A 21,440-nucleotide genomic window follows, 5' to 3' on the forward strand; every position below is an offset into this window, starting at 1 on the left:
CCTGGATATGTTAAGCTCAGTTGAGTTGAGATGTTGTTTGGTGGGTTTGTATGTGTTAAGAGATGTTAAGACATAGAGCATCTTCATTCTATCGTCCTTATTGTTCTCCTGGTTAATGGCCTTTGGAGGTGCCGACAACAGCCGTCAGCTAAAAAATTGATACCACCTAGTCCTATCATCCATATGTTGTATGTGCGCGCATTTGAAAGGAGAGAGAAAATATTCCTGCATGTGAGGATGCATGTAGGCCAATCATGTGAGGAGAGAATAAAATAGCATTTGCATGCACGCCCGGTGCCCCCAGCAGCCTCCCTATGGGCTTGGTTTTCATCCGCACCACCGGATAAAACTACTATAATTTGAGAAGCCTATAGGGGACCGATTGGGAATGTTTTTTTTTTGCCACCAACGCTCCGCATTTTAGCATTTTAGTTGTTTGGGGAGGTCGAGTGAAAAATGATCTTATGCCTAAAAATATGAAATTACCAAGAGGTCCAAATTTTACACAAAAGCCTTTGAACAAAAAACAAAAAAAATAATCGGGTCCTCAGATCCTGATTTAGACCCCGATTCCCACCAGGCTTTGTGCCCGACGGTGGCCTACGTCTCGCCATGGTGGAGCTTGGTGTTTGGGGCGGGCCAGGCTAGTGCAGGTCGTGGCAGCGAAGCTTAGTAGTCGGGTCCGGCAGAGGAGGCGTGACTGGGTGCCATCGGATGTGCGAGGAAGGTTGAGGGCGGCGCCAAGGTGATGAGGAGTGCGGCACCAGAGGTCAGTCGTGTGCATCAGGAAGAAAGGGAGATGGGCTTCGGGGGGAAATGCTTCGCTCGACCAGGGTTGGTCGCGGGTCGCGTGAGTGGCTTTTTTGGGATGGACTCGGCCGAGCTGATCTGAGAGGCTCGATTTGAGCATGACAACCGGGTAGGGCTAAGAGGCTTTTTCATATGAGATGGGCAGTGCCCTGTTGCCCTGATCCGATTTACGAAACAACGAAAACTCGAAAACAAAGTGTTATAGGGTGGGAATATTTGAGTCAATCTGGACTACCAAACACACCAACAATGTTTCACTTCGCTCCTGTTAAACCGTAAGGAGAAAAAAACGGAGTTGCAAATCTATCCTAAACTGGTGGCCCTGGGCCTATCTATTTGCTGAAAGGTTAACTCGTGGAGGCCCGTTTGGGAGCTGCCAGCGACGAGAGGCGGAAGTGTGTGGCCCAATACCGCTCATGGCCCTCCTTGAGAGATTCCGCGTTACAGACGGTCTCCACGTACCACAAACGGGACCGAACGAGCCGGCTATTCGGCGGCGGCTCTGCATCGCTCGAGGTCGAGGGGGAGACACGTAGCCGCGCTACACCAATGGATGCATCGCAGTGCATGCACGGGAGAGCTGTCCCGGGGCCGGCATGTCTCCGAGCTCGTCCACGGGCCCGTGACCGTGGAAGCGTCTTCGAAGTTCAAACCGGGACCGGCCGGTATTACTACTGTCATGGTCACGGGTCAAGCTGCCTGCCTTGGTAAAGCCTACTACTCCTACAAAGCAATTCAATGGCAATAGGGCACGGTACTAGTACAAAGCATTAAACACTGTACATTCCGCGGCGACATGGACATGCCCACACAATTACGCTCTACTCACTGCCGATCCACCTACCATCATATTCCTACGTACGCCTGCCAATCTCAGCTGCCAACACCGGTACACAATTCCACACAACTACCTTAAAAGCTTTGTCTTTGATATGTAGGGAGCAAATATCAGAATTACAAACATAATTGGAAAATTGTAATGGCAGGACGTTTCCAATTTACTCAAAAAGAAAGTTGCCACATGATAACTTTTGGCTGTCTAATAGGTGAGTTACAACAAATAAGAAGGCCAAGTGGCAATAATGTTAATGATTCTCAATTGCAACCTGACTCATTTTGTGACATTTCTAAGAGGTACATGAACCAATCTAACATTTTGTGACATTTCTGCCCGTTGCAACACAGATCGCAATTCGTGATTAATGAAAAGTACGAAACAATCCTCATGTCAACTAGACGAATCTTAGCTGCAACCCTGCTAGAACAATTCACGTGCAATCACATGGCTCGGTTTACAGTTTTGGCTCGGTTTTCAGCCTCCAAGTAGACCCCGTATTCCCGGCTCGACCCGTAAACAATTAATCAGGGCCCGTGAACTCCATTGCGCAGACGGTACAAATACCGAGCGATGAGGTGGAAATGGGCTGAAACCCTATTCCCACTCCGCTGCATCCACCGCTCCGTCGCTACCGTAGCTTACTCCATCGGGCAATTCCTCCACCTATACCGCTCCGCCGCATCCACCAGTGCTCGGGAGATGTGTATAGCCGTGGTGGTTCGGGCAGGGGGCAGCCGGATTGGATCCATCAGCAACCCGCCAAGGAGCATGCGAAATGGGTCCGATCGGAGGGCGCGAAGAAGCGCGCGGCGAAGAGGTAGACCAACTGTGGCTTGACGTCGCTATTGTCCGCATGTACGCGTGCAAGGCGGGGTCGTCTTCTTCCTCGCGTCGCCACCATTGCTCCCACACACCCTTCGAGGAAACGCCCAAAAGAGCCTAGAGTTGCATTAATATCATCAATGAGGGCATATATAGCAAACAAGATCCTAAACAAATAGAAAATATAGCACAATCCTGTAATTAACACAAAGGGCCCTAAAAGTAAACAAGAAAAGCAATCAAGACCTTCTTCTCCACCGCAACAGAAGGGACTCCACTGCCAGCCGCAATCTCCTCACCGGGGACGAGACCACTTGGGAAGAGAGGAGTGTCACACGCCAACGGGAATCCCTTGAGGGCCTCCTACTTTGAGGTTGAACCAATGCCTTCATCGACATCTTCAGTGGCTGCCTTCTCAACCAAGGATCATGGCAGCGAGCCGTCGCCGCCATGTGATGAACTCCAATCTGCAACCAAGACTTTCCCCGCCGTCACCCAACTCGTGCCCAAGCAGCAGCTTGACCCCTACCCCCATCCGCACCATGCAGACATGGAGAGATGGACAAAACCGAGTTGTAGAGGAGAGCTAGATCACAACCACAAGCAAGGACCTTATTCGATGAGATGCCAGCGATGACCTCCTTCACCGCCTCCGTCTCCGACTGCTGGAGCACCGCAGGAAGAGGCGAAGCCTCCGAAGCGCACTGGATCTGGTCCAGAAGGTCCAGCGCTTGACTCCAAAACACCAACAAAAACCGTTCACTCAATATTGACACACGCGTGTTTTTCTAGTGAGTAATTTTGTCCTACGATGATTCTACGGTCCCGTCTTCATCTTTGAATCCATGTTTCTGTCTTGGTTCGATGGAAACTTAACTAGGTGTGTAACTATTTTTTGTCGAATGAGGATTTAGCTGATTTTCAGTCAATTATATCATTGAATCTCAGTAGCAACCCAAGTTGCAACTCACGATTAAAACGAATAACAAAGCAATCCAATGATTCGTGGTTTTTTCTATACCTATTAGACTATTAAAACTCAGATTGCAACTCACGTCTAGGTTGCAACTGTACTAACACCGTTCACGGTTCATCAAAACAAGCAGACTGAGAATTAGAAAAACTCCCTGAGTATTAGCAAAACATGCATCAGCCAGCACAAACTGAAGTCGGGGCGGTGCACACGGGACGCGACTTGAAGACACGTCACCTTTTGTCAACTCACGACGACCAAAAAGCAACGGAATTGTATCGCAGTTCACAGGCCGCTGCCTCTCTCCTCCGTCACGGGCGCGCGCCAACGGCAAAGGACAAACGGATCAACAGTTAGCTCGCAGTACATATATAATTTAGAATTTCTACCTATCCTATCCCCGCTCTGCGCTTCTGCTAAACTACACTACACTACAGCTCGATTACTCGAGAGAAGCCATGACCATGAGGCCTCTCGCTGCTCTGCTCGTCGTCCACATCCACTGGCTACTCTTGCTTGCAATGGTGCCGCCAAGAGTCCAGTCTTCCCCGGCGCCGGCGCCGTCCGCCTTCCATCACCTGGCACTCGCCGCCCACGAGTACAACGCGACGGTCTACAAAGCCTCAGCAGCGCGCTGCGCGGGCTGCGGCGGCGGCGGAGACGGCCCTGCCACCAACGCCGCCACTCTCGGCGGGCTAGGCGCGTGGGCGGAGGCGGTGGAGTTCCTCTACTACCACAACGCCGTCCGCATGGCGCGGTGGGAGCTGCCCCTGACGTGGTCCACCCGCCTCGAGTCCTACGCGCGGTGGTGGGCGTCGCAGCGGCGCGGCGACTGCGCGCTGCGGCACTCGTTCCCGGAGGGCCAGTTCGCGCTCGGGGAGAACATCTTCTGGGGCGGCGCCGGCGCCGCCTGGAGCCCCGGGGACGCCGTCAAGGACTGGGCGGCGGAGGGCGTGGACTACTCGTACGCCGCCAACGCGTGCGCGCCGGGCCGGGACTGCGGCCACTACACCCAGATCGTGTGGCGCGGCACGGCCTCCGTCGGCTGCGCGCGCGTCGTGTGCGACGACGGCGGCGTCTTCATCACCTGCAACTACTACCCGCCGGGCAACGTCGTCGGGCAGAGGCCCTACTGACGGCGAGCGAGTGAGCTGCGGTGCGAGATTAGGATTTAGGGGCACCACGATGCCGCCATGGTTTGTTCAGGGAGTGTCGCGGTGTAATAAGGCTTCAGAGATAGATTCGGTATGCAAACCTTCACGACAAATAAAAGGTGTGTATCTGTATAGTTACACGTAGACGTATTAATACGTGCCTACAAGTGAGTTTTCGGTAAATTATGTTCTATGGATTAATTAAGGCGTCGTGTTTAACTCCCTAAACCTGCGACACAGAGTACTTTCGATCTCACAGATTCAGATCTACCAGTACAGGGTGAACAAGGTATAATCAAATTTTAACAATTTTTTTACTTAGTATGCAATCGGGAAGCAATTATGAGTGAAACAACTAACAAATTAGTAGTAAAATCTTGTGCAAAGCAAGGACATCGTAAAGCGGTCTATTAGTTAACGGCCAGAGCAGAAGACGGTGTACCGAAAACTTCGCTAACCAAGGGAAGTAACAAAATTTCTGAAATTACATAAATTATTTTGGACAAATTGACAAAAATTATTTAAATCCATACTAAAACTAATGGACATAAGAAAATACAATGTTAGTTTTGTAGAACTTTTACTCTCTTAGTGGTATGTCCACTTTAGCCATCTTGATTGGACTAGGTTTGACTCTCATGCTAAATATCTAGTAGTTATTTATTTACAAGTTTTTTCTGGCTCCGGTGATGGAACGGTGAGCACGCCTTCGGCTCGCACCAGTGTTTGTAGTTGTCGCTAGGTGGTCTATGGATCTATTTGTAATATTTATTACCTTTTTTTATTCTTTGTACCACTACAAGATGATTATTAATGGATCGGTTGACTTTTCGCAAAAGACAAGTCTTTTCGAAAACGGTTCAATAACTATTATATTGATGAGCAACGATTTTTATGGTAAGGTAAGCTTTCCATTCCACCCGGTTAGTATCCACCCATTTACAAGCAAATTGTACTATAATACTCATTATTTCATTTATGTGTTATAGAATCATGAACATCGATACAACATTTTGGTGAATATGATTGAAAAGAACTTCAAGATTATATCAAGTATGGTTTCCTCTTCTTTTAACCATTCTACACTAGCAAATTACAAATGTCTTTGAGATACCTACAAACCACCCTATAACTCCAAATGGTTCATAACTAGTAACATATATAGATTTATCCTAGATTCTCTTGTTGTGCACTTTGTCAGTATCAGTGATGCACGAACAAGTTAGGGTGACGGTTACCTCCCTTTGTGAACTCCGAAGGAGATCAGTTTTCGTATATAAGAATAAGATTTGCTCGTGTTCTTGATAAATCAAATCTTATATTATTTTGTCTACAACATTTTTAACATATGTGTGTAAGCAACTAAAGAAGTGTGATGTATAGATTCTTACAATCCAAACTGTTCACTGCTACCATACATTGATCATTTGTACATAAAGAAGTGATTAAAAGATTACTACATGGAAATTTTGTAACATTATTGTGTTTAGTCCATTATTCTAGGTCCATCTAGTTAGAATGAAATCTCTAGCATATTAAAAAGTTTAGAGATTTGTGGTGAAACTAAACCCACTATGATAGGGTTTTCACACTACTAGAAGATCACACTGAGAAAGGGTGTAAACTTAATCTTTATTTGATATATTGGTACACACTATAATTCTCTGCGAGGCCACCTCTCTACACTATGGCCTCCTCATATGGCACTCCCTACATCTCTTACTTGATAGCTATTTTCTTCCTTGATATTTCTTCATTCTTGCTTTTAGCTTAGTTACATATTATGGGGGTGTCACCTCCTACTTTTACAAATACAGCCAAACCCATAAACACCATACTAGAACACTCCACAAATATCTTATCTATGGATAATTGATATTTGATATTACATCTCTAGAACTTTTCCTAAATCTAGAATTATCTCCAAACAGTCTATCTTGATAATTATTGAAACAGTCTATCTAGAATCCGCTCCCTAAATATGTGTTTTGTCCCGCAAGGAGAAGGAAAAACCGTCTCAGCATGCACCAGCGCTCCCCATGAGAGTGATGAGGTGGCAATGGCGAGGTTCGCCAACAGGGAAAGCCTCAACTCGTGCAAGCAAAATATGCATACTTTGAGGAGAGGGAAGCGAAGAGGAAGAAGAAATGCGGCAGTCAAGGTTGAGTCGGGTGACGACTCATATGACGTTAACCGGGATGAATTGTATGGAGTGATGATGATGACGAGTAGTGGCAGTATGCCCGTACTGGTGTGTCTGTAGTTTGCATATGTTTTAGAAGTTGAACATTTTGCAGTTGTTGTCTCACTATGCAACAATAAAATGTCGAAGTTTATAGTATGGGTCCTCTACTTTACATCACCTTGTATGATCTAATTTACATCACTTTTTACGGTACGGAAATAAAATAGGTGCCATATAAGCTAGTTTTTAGTGCCCTAGAGAAGTTTTCATGTACTCGTCCGATCCATAATCCCTGTCGCTGAAACACATCTATCTATGCACTTGTTTCACCGTCAAGTATTATGGGTCGGAGGGAGTGCCTTATTTCGCACCACCGTTTGGAGATTCTCTAATGGAACTAGTAATAGCTAGCTAGCCACCATATGAACTAGTTATGTTTCCAGACAACTTTTTTTTTGGAATGGTTTGCCTTTAAATCTCTGGTGTGTGTGCATATGAATGGCTCAGAACATGTTCTTCGCTTTTGCGAATCCCCTGGCTGCTGCCGCCAGCTATTCATTCATCGGCCGCTATTACTACGGAAGAACAAACCAGTGCAGCAACCAGCAGGTGAGGATGCACAGCGGATCCTCTACGGCTTCACACGGCTAGATGCTCACAGTTTCGGCATCCGCCCTGGCCGTGACTGACACTCCCGGCGTACAATCAGGAATCAGAGGAGCTGCTGCCACATACCATACTGATGGATTCACCAGCCCGTCATCCCGGACACCGCGAGGAAATGCCGGACCGACAGAACTGTAACGGCTCAATCGGCACGCCAGAAAACACAGCCCAAATTGTTCCAGGAGCACTGCGATAACCGACAAGGCCAGATACTGAATCCCCCCGAGCTAAATGCAACTATTTGTTCAATCTTTCTAAAAGAGAGCACATGTTTTAGTTAGTTGAGGCTCACTACAACTCTGATCAGTCATTAAAAACATCAGTCTGCATATTACTATCCTCAATACTTCCACCTTCATTTCTGGAAGCGAGAAAACATGTATATACCTGGGCCTGGCCCAACAGCCATTTCACCAAGTTTAGTAGAACGCCAAACAGAAACGATATTGCATTGCATTGTAGAGTATCGACAGCGAGAGGAGCTGTACTTCTCTCCAAGATAAAAGGGACAAAAAACAAGAACCATGGACGTCGTTACAATCCATATGCCAAATGCTTCCGACTTTATACATGCAGATGGGCACCGCGAGTGGCTATATTCTTACGTGTTGGCTCAGAAAGCAGACCAGCCTAATGCATTTCAATCTCCTGCACCGGAATCGAATGGTCGGTGTGCCGAGTATCAGATGTGCCGGATGAGCTTGCTATCTCAGCTTTGCACAGAGGGCAAAGTGCATTTATCTTCAGCCATTTATCAACACATTCCTTGTGGAAACAATGTGTGCAAGGAAGCTCACGAAGCTCGTCATTGTGTGCATACTTAGCAAGGCAGATGCAGCAAACCTGCAAATATAATAAACAGCAAGTCAGCAAGCTCCCGCGGTGTGTAACTTTTGTTTTGCTGTGAAAAGCAAGTACAGGACATATAAGGGAACAGCAGCAACATACAGCATCTTCGGCAGAAAGCGCTCGCTCCTTGTCAGTTCCTGCAGCCACAACACCTCCATCTTGTCCTTCAGCTTCGTTCCCTGAACCATGGCGACGTTTCTTGGTTTTGAATTTATAAGTCGGCAAAGTATTGATGGATTCCGAGGTGGCCCCTCTTGTATTGTTTGTGTCTTCTCTAAAACCCATGACCGATATAATGCAGGGGAGACAGCAGCATATCATTGCACAGAGGATGAAAGGCATGGCATACCCAATACAACTGAAGGTGAGGAACACGATGCATAACCTGGTAGGAAACAAAGTAAGCAGCAGGATAAAGAAACAAAACGTCACATCCAAGAAGTAATATATACCTGTACAAGTTTGGAGCATCAACAGCAGAAGAACGCCCACCAAATATCCACACATTTCCTACGACAAACCACACAGCAAAGAAACAATCCAAGGCCATCTTGAAGTGGTCAAAAAGTGCATTAATCCTGCAAACAACAAGGTGCATCCATCATTTATAAATTGGTACTCTGTCACATCCATAACAGAACTTTAGACTTTGTACTTCTGTAGTATTAATGAGAACTATGGGCAGGCACAAAACTAGCTCACATATACCCTAATCTAGCTGAGAACAGTGTCTAGTAATATTTTTCTGGTAAAACAACAAAAACAGCCGTAAATACAGTGAGAACTGCACTTCTGAGCTGGTAGAGAGAATTTTTCATATAAAAGATATATCGATTGCACGTGAAAGCAACAACCATATCTAGGATTATTCAAGCAAAAGACACAAAAAAATGTACCTTGGGTTAGCCAGAACTGCATTTCGTGCAGCAGTCCTTCGCCGCTCTGATACACTTGCAGGAGTGGGCTCGGTCGAGTTGTTCTGCGAGGAACCCTGAAGTGAATGTGCTTGCTCATCCTGACCGTTCACGATATTACGGTGTATATAGCGCCAATAAAGATGAGGCAAAGTGGCAAAACATCCAACTGTGTAACCTATGACCCACTCAAACAATGGAGCTTGTGGATGTTCCTTCCTTGACAAGGATAACACAACAATGGCAGCAACAATTTGGCTCACATTAACGATTACTTCAATTGAAATCCATAGTCCAGAGTTCAAAGGGCTTCTATGCCGCCGACCATAGTTATCACTTCTCCTAGTGCCTGAAGCATTCCCTGCATGAGGAGGGCCAATGGCTGATGGTGGCTGCAACGCAGACGCCACTGCTCTCGTTGAAGGCCTGTCCACAGGATTGACCCCTTCATGGTTATCTCTACCAACACTATGTGATGCCGAGATAGAAGGACCAGTATCCCTTGGAATATCAATTACGTGTTCATGGCCACTTACACCTGTTGTCTGTTCCATCCCAGATTGCATATCAGCACGATCTTTGAGGAATATGATAAGCTAAGTTCCTCAGTATTCAGAAGTAACAGAGGAGGGAAGTAAGCTGCCACATTTCTATGCCCTGCTTGCTGTGTTCCTTGCCAGATACCGAAGTTCTGAAAAATATTTCTGTGCACGCTTCAACAGAAAATCCCAGGCTTCAACGCAGTCTTGCCGTTAAGATTATCAATAATAGTTTTCCTTCATCAGTAATAAGAAAAAACATTAATGTGTCACCATTTCCACATGTGATAAGGAATGAACTATCTTCAAATGTAATGCGACCTATCAGCTACTACCTCTGATCAAATTAGTTGTCACAGGTTCAATGAATATAGAAAGATACAACTAATTTGGATCAGAGGGAGTACTAAAATTAATTCCATATATTCATATGTATTAATTGCACTAAATAAAATGCGTCCACCTCAAAAGATCATAGTAATTAGGATAAAAACAGCACAACTCTAGAAATGATGCCGATGAAAACAGACAAGTAAACTACCTCTCTTTTGAGTGGTGTTTATTAATAAGACTTCAAAGCACGATAAATTAACAGTACCCAAACATAACTTTTGATTACTTGAAGCAACTGGTAAATATAAATATAATAAAACAGAACACATTGAATGAGCAAATTTATTATATCTTCTGAAGAAGATATAATTAAACAGATTGGAAGGGCTATCAGTCCAACACTAAAAGGTAAACAGAAAATAACGCGACTCGTGACATATAAACATTTCCAAGTAATGGCAAGTTGAGAACCCCATAAGATACATACTCATTTATGAGATAGACATCTCTCCGAAGATATGCCTTTAAACCAGGTATTCATGATTGTAACAAACATCATAGCATGATGCTAACAATGGGGGGGTCGAGCATTGGCATGGACCATGAAGTCTCTTGCAATGGAAGATGAGGATGCGAAGCAAGGATGCATGTGTCATGATCTAGATGCATTGAATTCAGATGGTTGTGTGCATATGGGTGAAGCGGTTGAGGCATTGAACACAAAAGCTCATCCTACCTAAGCCATTTTGAGTAACTGTCTAACATACCAACCCCAATTCTAATTTGTAACACCATGTTTAGAACCTGCCTTCAGTAGATTGTTATTTCTTTCTAGCTTGACATGCAGTTCCAGTACCAACTCCTAATTCCAACCATTTCACTGGAATGAAGTATAATCAAGTAAGAAATTATGTTGAATACACATATCGTGATGTAATGATTCATGGCGTCAAAGAACAACGTAAAAGTTGCCATAATATCCATCAGTGCAAAGCTATTTGGGTAGCTTATCGCATGTTCACAGTGACAACGGAATACAAGTTGCTATTTGCCTATTTCATCTTTGTAGAGTTCACTTACGAATCCACACGAGCAAGGGCAATGTGCAACAACATCAAACGCACAATAAAGGAAATAAATATCGAATTGGTAACTCGGGTAGCAGATTGCAGCTGGTAGTGGACCTCTACTCAATTACCACCGCACTTGTTAAATAACAACAATAAGTTCCAATCAATCAGCAAACGGACATACAAGTGAGATACAGAGGCTCTGTTGGGCCATAGCACAACATCATTCGCGACATTTGTCAAATATCACAAAGCAACGTGGAATACCCTAGGCAGGACTAAAATATGCGCGCATTTATCATCACGACCTGATAAACCACTGTAAGACAAACAAAGTAGCCACCAAAAGCAAGCAACAGAATCATGGTTAAATATAGCAGAAAGCAGTGAAAACAATGCGGTCATGGTAATCCGCAAATCCCATCCCCACAGGCCACTGGAGCATGATTCAAAATAGGCATCACTAGCAGTTATAAACCCTGACATAAATGGTAAACACGAAACAAAAGCCTGCCTGCAAAAATTACCACGGATTGATGATCCAATAATAGGCGCAAATACGGAAAGAAAGCACTTCACCCTATTATCAAGTCCCCACACTGCCATAACCCCACATAACATTGCCACATCAGCGGTAATTACCCGGAACAGTGTTTACACGGACCGGGCTGCATTGGCAGCAGACCAGCTAAATTCGAGGATAATCACAGATCCGGCAAATCGAGAACGCGTCAACACAGAAGCAGCCTCCGATTTGGGAAATAAGTCTTCCGATCCACACGAATAATTCCCGCGGGAGAGGGAAATAAGGGCGGAGGTTATTACCACGGGCTCCGAGTAGCGCCGCGGAGGGTAGATCGACGGCCCGGCAGCTGGTGTCCCTCTATGTGCAACTGGAAGGCGTCGGCGTGAGAGCAGCAGCCGGGGGCGGGGGGGCCGACGCCGGGTCACCTGGCGAAGCAGGCGGCGGTGAGAGGAAGGTCACGGGAGCGCGAGGTCGATTGTGAGGACGCGCGCGTGTGAACAAGGGGGGAGTGTCAACCCTAACCTGTGCGCTCACTGCGAGGCAGCTCGCGCGGCGCGCGAGGGTGGACGGGGGAGTCCGGCGACGCGACGGCCCGGCGAGTGGCACTGTGGTAGGTACTGCAGACGGCGATCGGGCGTCGGCGGCGAGTGGGCTCCCGGTGGTGTGGTGGGCGAGGGCGGAGACGGAGACGGGGGAGGGGGGTTGGTGGCGAGGCTTGGTGTTAACCCATCTGGGATTGGGGGAATGGAATAGGTGGGATGACGACGACGACGATGTCTTCGTCTTCCCGCAAAGCAACTGGGCCGAAACAGGACGGAGCGTCTGGGCCTCGCTTTTCCGGAAGTGGTATGGCCCGGGCCCCCGGGCCGCTAGAGGACAGTGAATGGGCCGAACGGGCCAGGCACGGCGTGCCAAAGTACAGAGAGGGTTGTTGCCGGAAATGCGATACCGCCACCCCGGAGAGAAGACGCGATTGCTGACGTAGCAGAATTGAAGGTTTGGTACTACCGTTAAGCAATCCGGCCGGGACCATCGTGTTCACCGTGACCCAGTTGGTGCTACATTGATTTGTTTTCGAACTAAATTTGTCTAGAAGAGTCTGGTGCTAGGAATGACGGAAAGATTCCTCTATTCCTGGTTAAAATGCCATTACCCAACTCCCCTGTCTTTTCGTCATTATAAGCTGGCTTGGTTGTTCTGTAAACTCTAACCACTTTTGTGGTTTTTTCCTCTTCTATTTTAATACACGTAAGGCTCTTGCATGGTTCGGAAAAAAAAACTCTTCGAAAGAGTCGAATTTCATCATAAATCTTGTGTTTCATCCACTACAAACCCTCAACTCTAAAATAGTTCACATTCCAATTCAAGAGAGGCCATCCTTAATGTGGAGGACATTTGGCAGAAAAGTTCGGTACAGTCGGCCTAAACTAATACGCAACCAACGTGTAGGGGCAAAATTCACCAAACTAGTCGTATCCCTCTCTTCCATGAAACATCTTTTGGCAGTCTGTTAGCATCTTCAAAACCTCAAATCCGGCTCCACAAACACAAAATCCAACGTCCTAACGTTTGGTTCGTTCTCTTGTTTCTGATGGGATGGAGCCCATTTATAACCGAGCCAGCCTGTTTGAGGAGGGGGGGTCAGGCCAACACCTTGCAGCCTAGCCCAATGGAGGCCACTATGCCTCTCCAAAGTAGTACCCCCTCCAATCCATAACAAGTGTGAGTGGTTTAGCAACCTAAACAAACAAATATCAAGAAAAGTGTGAGTGGTTTAGTACAACTTTGGATCGTTACTATGTGATGGGGAATAAAATCAAGGTTCACACAAAGAATCGAATCAATTCGTGGCTAAACAAGCTGGCTGATGTTGGGGCGCCACTAGAGCTGGGGTCGTGGCTGCAGACGGAGGATGCATTGCGCGAAGTGGTGCAGCGTCACCAAGCTCGGCGAGCAGGGGCGTGATGTCTACGTTCCCCCTCCTTTCCTGTAGACAGTGTTGGGCCTCCAAGAGCAGAGGTTTGTAGAACAGCAGCAAGTTTTCCCTTAAGTGGATCACCCAAGGTTTATCGAACTCAGGGAGGAAGAGGTCAAAGATATCCCTCTCATGCAACCCTGCAACCACAAAGCAAGAAGTCTCTTGTGTCCCCAACACACCTAATAGGTGCACTAGTTCGGCGAAGAGATAGTGAAATACAGGTGGTATGAATAAGTATATGAGCAGTAGCAACGGTGCCAGAAAATAGCTCGCTGGCGTGTAGTAAACAAGCAGTAGTAACGACGTTAAAGAGTAACACAGTAAAACAGTAAACAAGCAGTGATAGCAGTATTTAGGAACAAGGCCTAGGGATTACACTTTCACTAGTGGACACTCTCAATATTGATCACATAACAGAATAGATAAATGCATACTCTACACTTTTGTTGGATGATGAACAGATTGCGTAGGATTACACGAACCCTCAATGCCGGAGTTAACAAGCTCCACAATAATGCTCATGTTTTAGTAACCTTATAGTGCAAGATAGATCAACATAACCAAATAGATCACATCAATACCATCATAGTAATAGTTAACTTCACAATCCACAAGAGATCATGATCATAGCCTACGACAAGAACCACATGGTGCACACACTAGTCACCTTTACACCAATGCAGGAGGAATAGAATACTTTAATAACATCACTAGAGTAGCACATAGATGAATTGTGATACAAAACTCATATGAATCTCAATCATGTAAAGCAGCTCATGAGATTATTGTATTGAGGTACATGGGAGAGAGATGAACCACATAGCTACAGCGGAGCCCTCGGCCCTCGGGGTGGATTACTCCCTCCTCATCATGGAGGCGGCGATGGCGGTGAAGATGGCGGTGAAGACGGCGGTGGAGATGGCTCCGGGGCAATTCCCCGTCCCGGCAGGGTGCCGAAACAGAGTTCTGTCCCCCGAATTGGAGTTTCGCGATGGCGGCGGCGCCCCTGGAGTCTTTCTGGAGTTTCGTCAATTGGTATCAGGGTTTTCGATCCAGGGGCTTTATATAGGCGAAGAGGCGGCGCAGGAGGGTCGAAGGGGCGACGAAACCATAGGGCGGCGCGGCCAGGGCCTGGGCCGCGCCGGCCTATGGTCTGGGGGCCCAGTGCCCCCTCCTCTGGTCCTTCCGGGTGTTCGGATGCTTCCGGTGAAAATAGGAACTTGGGCGTTGATTTCGTCCGATTCCGAGAATATTTCGTTACTAGGATTTCTCAAACCAAAAACAGAAAACGAGGCGGCACTTCGGCATCTTGTTAATAGGTTAGTTCCAGAAAATGCACGAATATGACATAAAGTGTGCATAAAACATGTAGATAACATCAATAATGTGGCATGGAACATAAGAAATTATCGATACGTTGGAGACGTATCAGCATCCCCAAGCTTAGTTCTGCTCGTCCCGAGTAGGTAAAACGATAACAAAGATAATTTCTGGAGTGACATGCCATCATAACCTTGATCATACTATTTGTAAAGCATATGTAGTAAATGCAGCAATCCAAGACAATGGTAATGACATGAGTAAACAACTGAATCATAAAGCAAAGACTTTTCATGAATAGCACTTCAAGACAAGCATCAATAAGTCTTGCATAAGAGTTAACTCATAAAGCAATAATTCAAAGTAAAGGCATTGAAGCAACACAAAAGAAGATTAAGTTTCAGCGGTTGCTTTCAACTCATAACATGTATATCTCATGGATATTGTCAACATAGAGTAATATAATAAGTGCAATATGCAAATATGTAGGAATCAATGCACAGTTCACACAAGTGTTTGCTTCTTGAGGTGGAGAGAAATAGGCGAACTGACTCAACATTGAAAGTAAAAGAATGGTCCTCCATAGAGGAAAAGCATCGATTGCTATATTTGTGCTAGAGCTTTGATTTTGAAAACATATAGAGAGCATAAAAGTAAAATTTTGAGAGGTGTTTGTTGTTGTCAACGAATGGTAGTGGGCACTCTAATCCCCTTGCCAGACAAACCTTCAAAGAGCGGCTCCCATTTTATTTTATTTTTGGATGGCACTCCTTCCAACCTTTCTTTCACAAACGATGGCTAACCGAATCCTCGGGTGCCTGCCAACAATCTCATACCATGAAGGAGTGCCTTTTTTTGTTAATTAATTTGGGACTGGGAATCCCATTGCCAGCTCTTTTTGCAAAATTATTGGATAAGCGGATGAAGCCACTAGTCCATTGGTGAAAGTTGCCCAACAAGATTGAAAGATAAACACCACATACTTCCTCATGAGCTATAAAACATTGACACAAATCAGAGGTGATAAATTTTGAATTGTTTAAAGGTAGCACTCAAGCAATTTACTTTGGAATGGCGGAGAAATACCATGTACTAGGTAGGTGTGGTGGACACAAATGGCATAGTGGTTGGCTCAAGTATTTGGATGCATGAGAAGTATTCCCTCTCGATACAAGGTTTAGGCTAGCAAGGTTATTTGAAACAAACACAAGGATGAACCCGTGCAGCAAAACTCACATAAAAGACATATTGAAAATATTATAAGACTCTACACCGTCTTTCTTGTTGTTCAAACTCAATACTATAAATTATCTAGACCTTAGAGAAACCAAATATGCAAACCAAATTTTAGCATGCTCTATGTATTTCTTCATTAATGGGTGCAAAGCATATGATGCAAGAGCTTAATCATGAGCACGACAATTGCCAAGTATCACATTACCCAAGATATTATAGCAATTACTACATGTATCATTTTCCAATTCCAACCATATAACAATTTAACGAAGAAGAAACTTCGCCATGAATACTAAAAGCTAAGAACACATGTGTTCATACGAACCAGCGGAGCGTGTCTCTCTCCCATACAAGCATGATGTGATCCAATTTATTCAAACAAAACAAAAAACAAAAACAAACCGACGCTCCAAGCAAAGCACATAAGATGTGATGGAATAAAAATATAGTTTCAGGGGAGGAACCTGATAATGTTGTCGATGAAGAAGGGGATGCCTTGGGCATCCCCAAGCTTAGATGCTTGAGTCTTCTTGATATATGCAGGGGTGAACCACCGGGGCATCCCCAAGCTTAGAGCTTTCACTCTTCTTGATCATAGTATATCATCCTCCTCTCTTGATCCTTGAAAACTTCCTCCACACCAAACTCGAAACAACTCATTAGAGGGTTAGTGCACAATAAAAATTAACATATTCAGAGGTGACACAATCATTCTTAACACTTCTGGACATTGCATAATGCTACTGGACATTAGTGGATCAAAGAAATTCATCCAACATAGCAAAAGAGGCAATGCGAAATAAAAGGCAGAATCTGTCAAAACAGAACAGTTCGTATTGATGAATTTTAAAATGGCACCAGACTTGCTCAAATGAAAATGCTCAAATTGAATGAAAGTTGCGTACATATCTGAGGATCATGCACGTAAATTGGCTTAATTTTCTGAGCTACCTACAGGGAGGTAGACCTAGATTCGTGACAGCAAAGAAATCTGGAACTGCGCAGTAATCCAAATCTAGTACTTACTTTTCTATCAACGGCTTTACTTGGCACAACAAAACACTAAACTAAGATAAGGAGAGGTTGCTACAGTAGTAAACAACTTCCAAGACACAAATATAAAACAAAGTACTGTAGCAAAATAACACATGGGTTATCTCCCAAGAAGTTCTTTTCTTTATAGCCATTAAGATGGGCTTAGCAGTTTTAATGATGCACTCGCAAGAAATAGTATTTGAGGCAAAAGAGAGCATCAAGAGGCAAGTATGAAATAAATTTAAGCCTAACATGCTTCCTATGCATAGGAATCTTGTAAATAAACAAGTTCAAGAAGCATAATGCAACAAGCATAGAAAGATAAAACAAGTGTAGTTTCAAAAATTTCAGCACATAGAGAGGTGTTTTAGTAACATGAAAATTTCTACAACCATATTTTCCTCTCTCATAATAACTTTCAGTAGCAACATGAGCAAACTCAACAATATAACCATCACATAAAGCATTCTTATCATGAGTCTCATGCATAAAATTATTACTCTCCACATAAGCATAATCAATTTTATTAGTAATAGTGGGAGCAAATTCAACAAAGTAGCTATCAAAAATAGGAGGCATATTGTAATCATAATCAAATTTCTCCTCCATAACAGGTGGCAACAAAAGACTTTTATCATTATAATCATCATAAATAGGAGGCAAAGTATCATCAAAGTAAATTTTCTCCTCAATGCTTGGGGGACTAAAAATATCATGCTCATCAAAGCCAGCTTCCCCAAGCTTAGAATTTTCCATATCATTAGCAACAATGGTGTTCAAAGTATTCATGCTAACATGTTCCATGGGTTTTTTAATTTTCGGATCAAACCATCCATGTCTTAAATCAGGAAATAGAGTAAAAAGCTCATTGTTGTCCATTATGCCAAACTAGTGTAAACAAGAAACAAAAAGTTGCAATTGCAGGATCTAAAGGAAATAGCTTCGAGTACTTACAATGGCGGAAAATAGCTTGGTAGCCGAGGTCCGGAGTGTGAGTACCTTTTACCTTTCCTCCCCGGCAACGGCGCCAGAAAATAGCTTGATGTCTACGTTCCCCCTCCTTTCCTGTAGACAGTGTTGGGCCTCCAAGAGCAGAGGTTTGTAGAACAGCAGCAAGTTTTCCCTTAAGTGGATCACCCAAGGTTTATCGAACTCAGGGAGGAAGAGGTCAAAGATATCCCTCTCATGCAACCCTGCAACCACAAAGCAAGAAGTCTCTTGTGTCCCCAACACACCTAATAGGTGCACTAGTTCGGCGAAGAGATAGTGAAATACAGGTGGTATGAATAAGTATATGAGCAGTAGCAACGGTGCCAGAAAATAGCTTGCTGGCGTGTAGTAAACAAGCAGTAGTAACGCAGCAGTAGTAACACAGTAAAACAGTAAACAAGCAGTGATAGCAGTATTTAGGAACAAGGCCTAGGGATTACACTTTCACTAGTGGACACTCTCAATATTGATCACATAACAGAATAGATAAATGCATACTCTACACTTTTGTTGGATGATGAACAGATTGCGTAGGATTACACGAACCCTCAATGCCGGAGTTAACAAGCTCCACAATAATGCTCATGTTTTAGTAACCTTATAGTGCAAGATAGATCAACATAACCAAATCGATCACATCAATACCATCATAGTAATAGTTAACTTCACAATCCACAAGAGATCATGATCATAGCCTACGACAAGAACCACATGGTGCACACACTAGTCACCTTTACACCAATGCAGGAGGAATAGAATACTTTAATAACATCACTAGAGTAGCACATAGATGAATTGTGATACAAAACTCATATGAATCTCAATCATGTAAAGCAGCTCATGAGATTATTGTATTGAGGTACATGGGAGAGAGATGAACCACATAGCTACAGCGGAGCCCTCGGCCTCGGGGGTGGATTACTCCCTCCTCATCATGGAGGCAGCGATGGCGGTGAAGATGGCGGTGAAGACGACGGTGGAGATGGCTCCGGGGGCAATTCCCCGTCCCGGCAGGGTGCCGAAACAGAGTTCTGTCCCCCGAATTGGAGTTTCGCGATGGCGGCGGCGCCCCTGGAGTCTTTCTGGAGTTTCGTCAATTGGTATCAGGGTTTTCGATCCAGGGGCTTTATATAGGCGAAGAGGCGGCGCAGGAGGGTCGAAGGGGCGACGAAACCATAGGGCGGCGCGGCCAGGGCCTGGGCCGCGCCGGCCTATGGTCTGGGGGCCGGTGCCCCCTCTGGTCCTTCCCGGGTGTTCTGGATGCTTCCGGTGAAAATAGGAACTTGGGCGTTGATTTCGTCCGATTCCGAGAATATTTCGTTACTAGGATTTCTGAAACCAAAAACAGCAGAAAACAGGAACTGGCACTTCGGCATCTTGTTAATAGGTTAGTTCCAGAAAATGCACGAATATGACATAAAGTGTGCATAAAACATGTAGATAACATCAATAATGTGGCATGGAACATAAGAAATTATCGATACGTCGGAGACGTATCAGGGCGGCCGGATGAGGAGGCAGCGCCAACAGTGGCGTGAGGATGCTGCTACGTTAAATCCATGTCGTGATATCCTATTCGGTATAACACTGACAATGGCTAGCAGCGGTGCAAAGACGTTGAAATTAGGGGAATCGTTGGACAAGGATGATGACGGGTGGCAGGGTTTCTGCTGGTGGCGTACGAGAAGTTCAATGGCGTGCATGTTGTTTGTGGCAAGTTTGGGCAAGGGGAATCTCCTGGGGGTGCACGGATAGCCTGCGGAGGGCGAAGGAAATAATCCAAGTGAACCGGTAAGTTTCACTGGATGTTGGCAAATCGCTGCAAATACAACTGCTCCACGGTTTTGCGGCTCCGGGAATCTCCAAAAGACCAGTGTCGTCGTGGTGAACATACAGATATGCAATGGGTAGGCTTATTATCTTGGGCCCCGATGTACACAAGGGGATCCGAAGGAGGGGAAGATTGAGATGGAAAACACAAGAACTCGAGGGACAAGCCCAAACACTCTGTATATATTAGAAATCAAGCAAGGAGCTATAGAACTTGGCCTCTGGCCAGAGGTTGAAGACGTACGGCTTTATCTAGCCTAGCGTCCCTGTAACTACTGAATCGACCGATCCCGCACAGGGGTGCCCCTCCTCTCCTTATATAGTGGAGAGGAGGCTTACAAGGGAAGGAACCCTAGCGGTATCTTTGCTTATCTAAGCTACTTTATAAAGCTTCTTTGGCACCAGGGGTGACGCTTCCTTCTGCATCGATGATCTGGTGACCTCACTTGGTCGGCACCGGTACCTTTTTCGTCATCCTTATACTTTGGCTTCAGGGATTCGTTTAAAGCTGAACTGCTTAGCTCCTTCGTGTCCTTCGGTCCCAGAGGAAATCTTTGACTAGGATGTCGGCATGCAGCCGTTGAGGCTATGCCTGATCCAAGTTAACATTACCGGTATGAACCAGACTCTTATCTTATTATCCTCAGACTTTAGCTCACTTGGGTGTTCCTTCGGCTTAGATATCACCGGTTGCCCTTATTCTGGCATACTCCTCCTGATATACCGGATTGTATCATACAATATTATTAAACTAAACTTTCATAATCCGGATTATCCTTTAATCCGGTTTATAATCATCTTATCATGGCATATTTTCCATAGTCTTGACCTACCAGGGGTCATCCCCCTGACAACCAGCTTCCGTTTTGTACATAATAGCGAGCCATCTTCACAAATCTAGCTTCGCAGAGTTTGGATGTTCGGTGCGGCTTGATACGTCTCCGACGTATCGATAATTTCTTATGTTCCATGCCACATTATTGATGTTATCTACATGTTTTATGCACACTTTATGTCATATTCGTGCATTTTCTGGAACTAACCTATTAACAAGATGCCGAAGTGCCGATTCTTTGTTTTCTGCTGTTTTGGTTTCGTAAATCCTAGTAACGAAATATTCTCCGAATCGGACGAAATCAACGCCCAAGTTCCTATTTTCACCGGAAGCATCCAGAACACCCGGGAAGGACCAGAGGGGGGGCACTGGGCCCCCAGACCATAGGCCGGCGCGGCCCAGGCCCTGGCCGCGCTGCCCTATGGTTTCGTCGCCCCTTCGACCCTCCTGCGCCGCCTCTTCGCCTATATAAAGCCCCTGGATCGAAAAACCCTGATACGTTCGACGAAAACCACAGAAACCTTCCAGAGCCGCCGC

At 45.3% G+C, this 21,440-nt stretch overlaps 2 protein-coding genes across 2 annotated transcripts; one reads left to right on the plus strand and one right to left on the minus strand.

The window, feature by feature from the left end:
* The first annotated feature begins 3,850 nt into the window (after nucleotides 1-3,850).
* LOC127305646 (pathogenesis-related protein PRB1-3-like) lies at nucleotides 3,851-4,798 on the plus strand. The gene has a single exon (XM_051336154.2). It carries the CDS (start codon nucleotides 3,902-3,904, stop codon nucleotides 4,577-4,579), a length of 678 nt encoding a protein of 225 aa, XP_051192114.1. The 5' UTR covers nucleotides 3,851-3,901; the 3' UTR covers nucleotides 4,580-4,798.
* A 3,068-nt stretch (nucleotides 4,799-7,866) lies between these two features.
* On the minus strand, nucleotides 7,867-12,406 carry LOC127305645 (E3 ubiquitin-protein ligase At1g63170). Its single transcript, XM_051336153.2, has 6 exons — nucleotides 12,202-12,406; nucleotides 11,979-12,104; nucleotides 9,194-9,987; nucleotides 8,750-8,875; nucleotides 8,397-8,682; nucleotides 7,867-8,291 (listed from the first exon to the last, which is right to left on the minus strand). The coding sequence occupies exons 3-6, from the start codon at nucleotides 9,775-9,777 to the stop codon at nucleotides 8,079-8,081; spliced, it is 1,209 nt and encodes a 402-aa protein (XP_051192113.1). The 5' UTR covers nucleotides 9,778-9,987; nucleotides 11,979-12,104; nucleotides 12,202-12,406; the 3' UTR covers nucleotides 7,867-8,078.
* Nucleotides 12,407-21,440: the final 9,034 nt, after the last annotated feature.

Source organism: Lolium perenne, chromosome 6, assembly GCF_019359855.2.
Source record: "Lolium perenne isolate Kyuss_39 chromosome 6, Kyuss_2.0, whole genome shotgun sequence".
Lineage (NCBI taxonomy): Eukaryota > Viridiplantae > Streptophyta > Magnoliopsida > Poales > Poaceae > Lolium > Lolium perenne.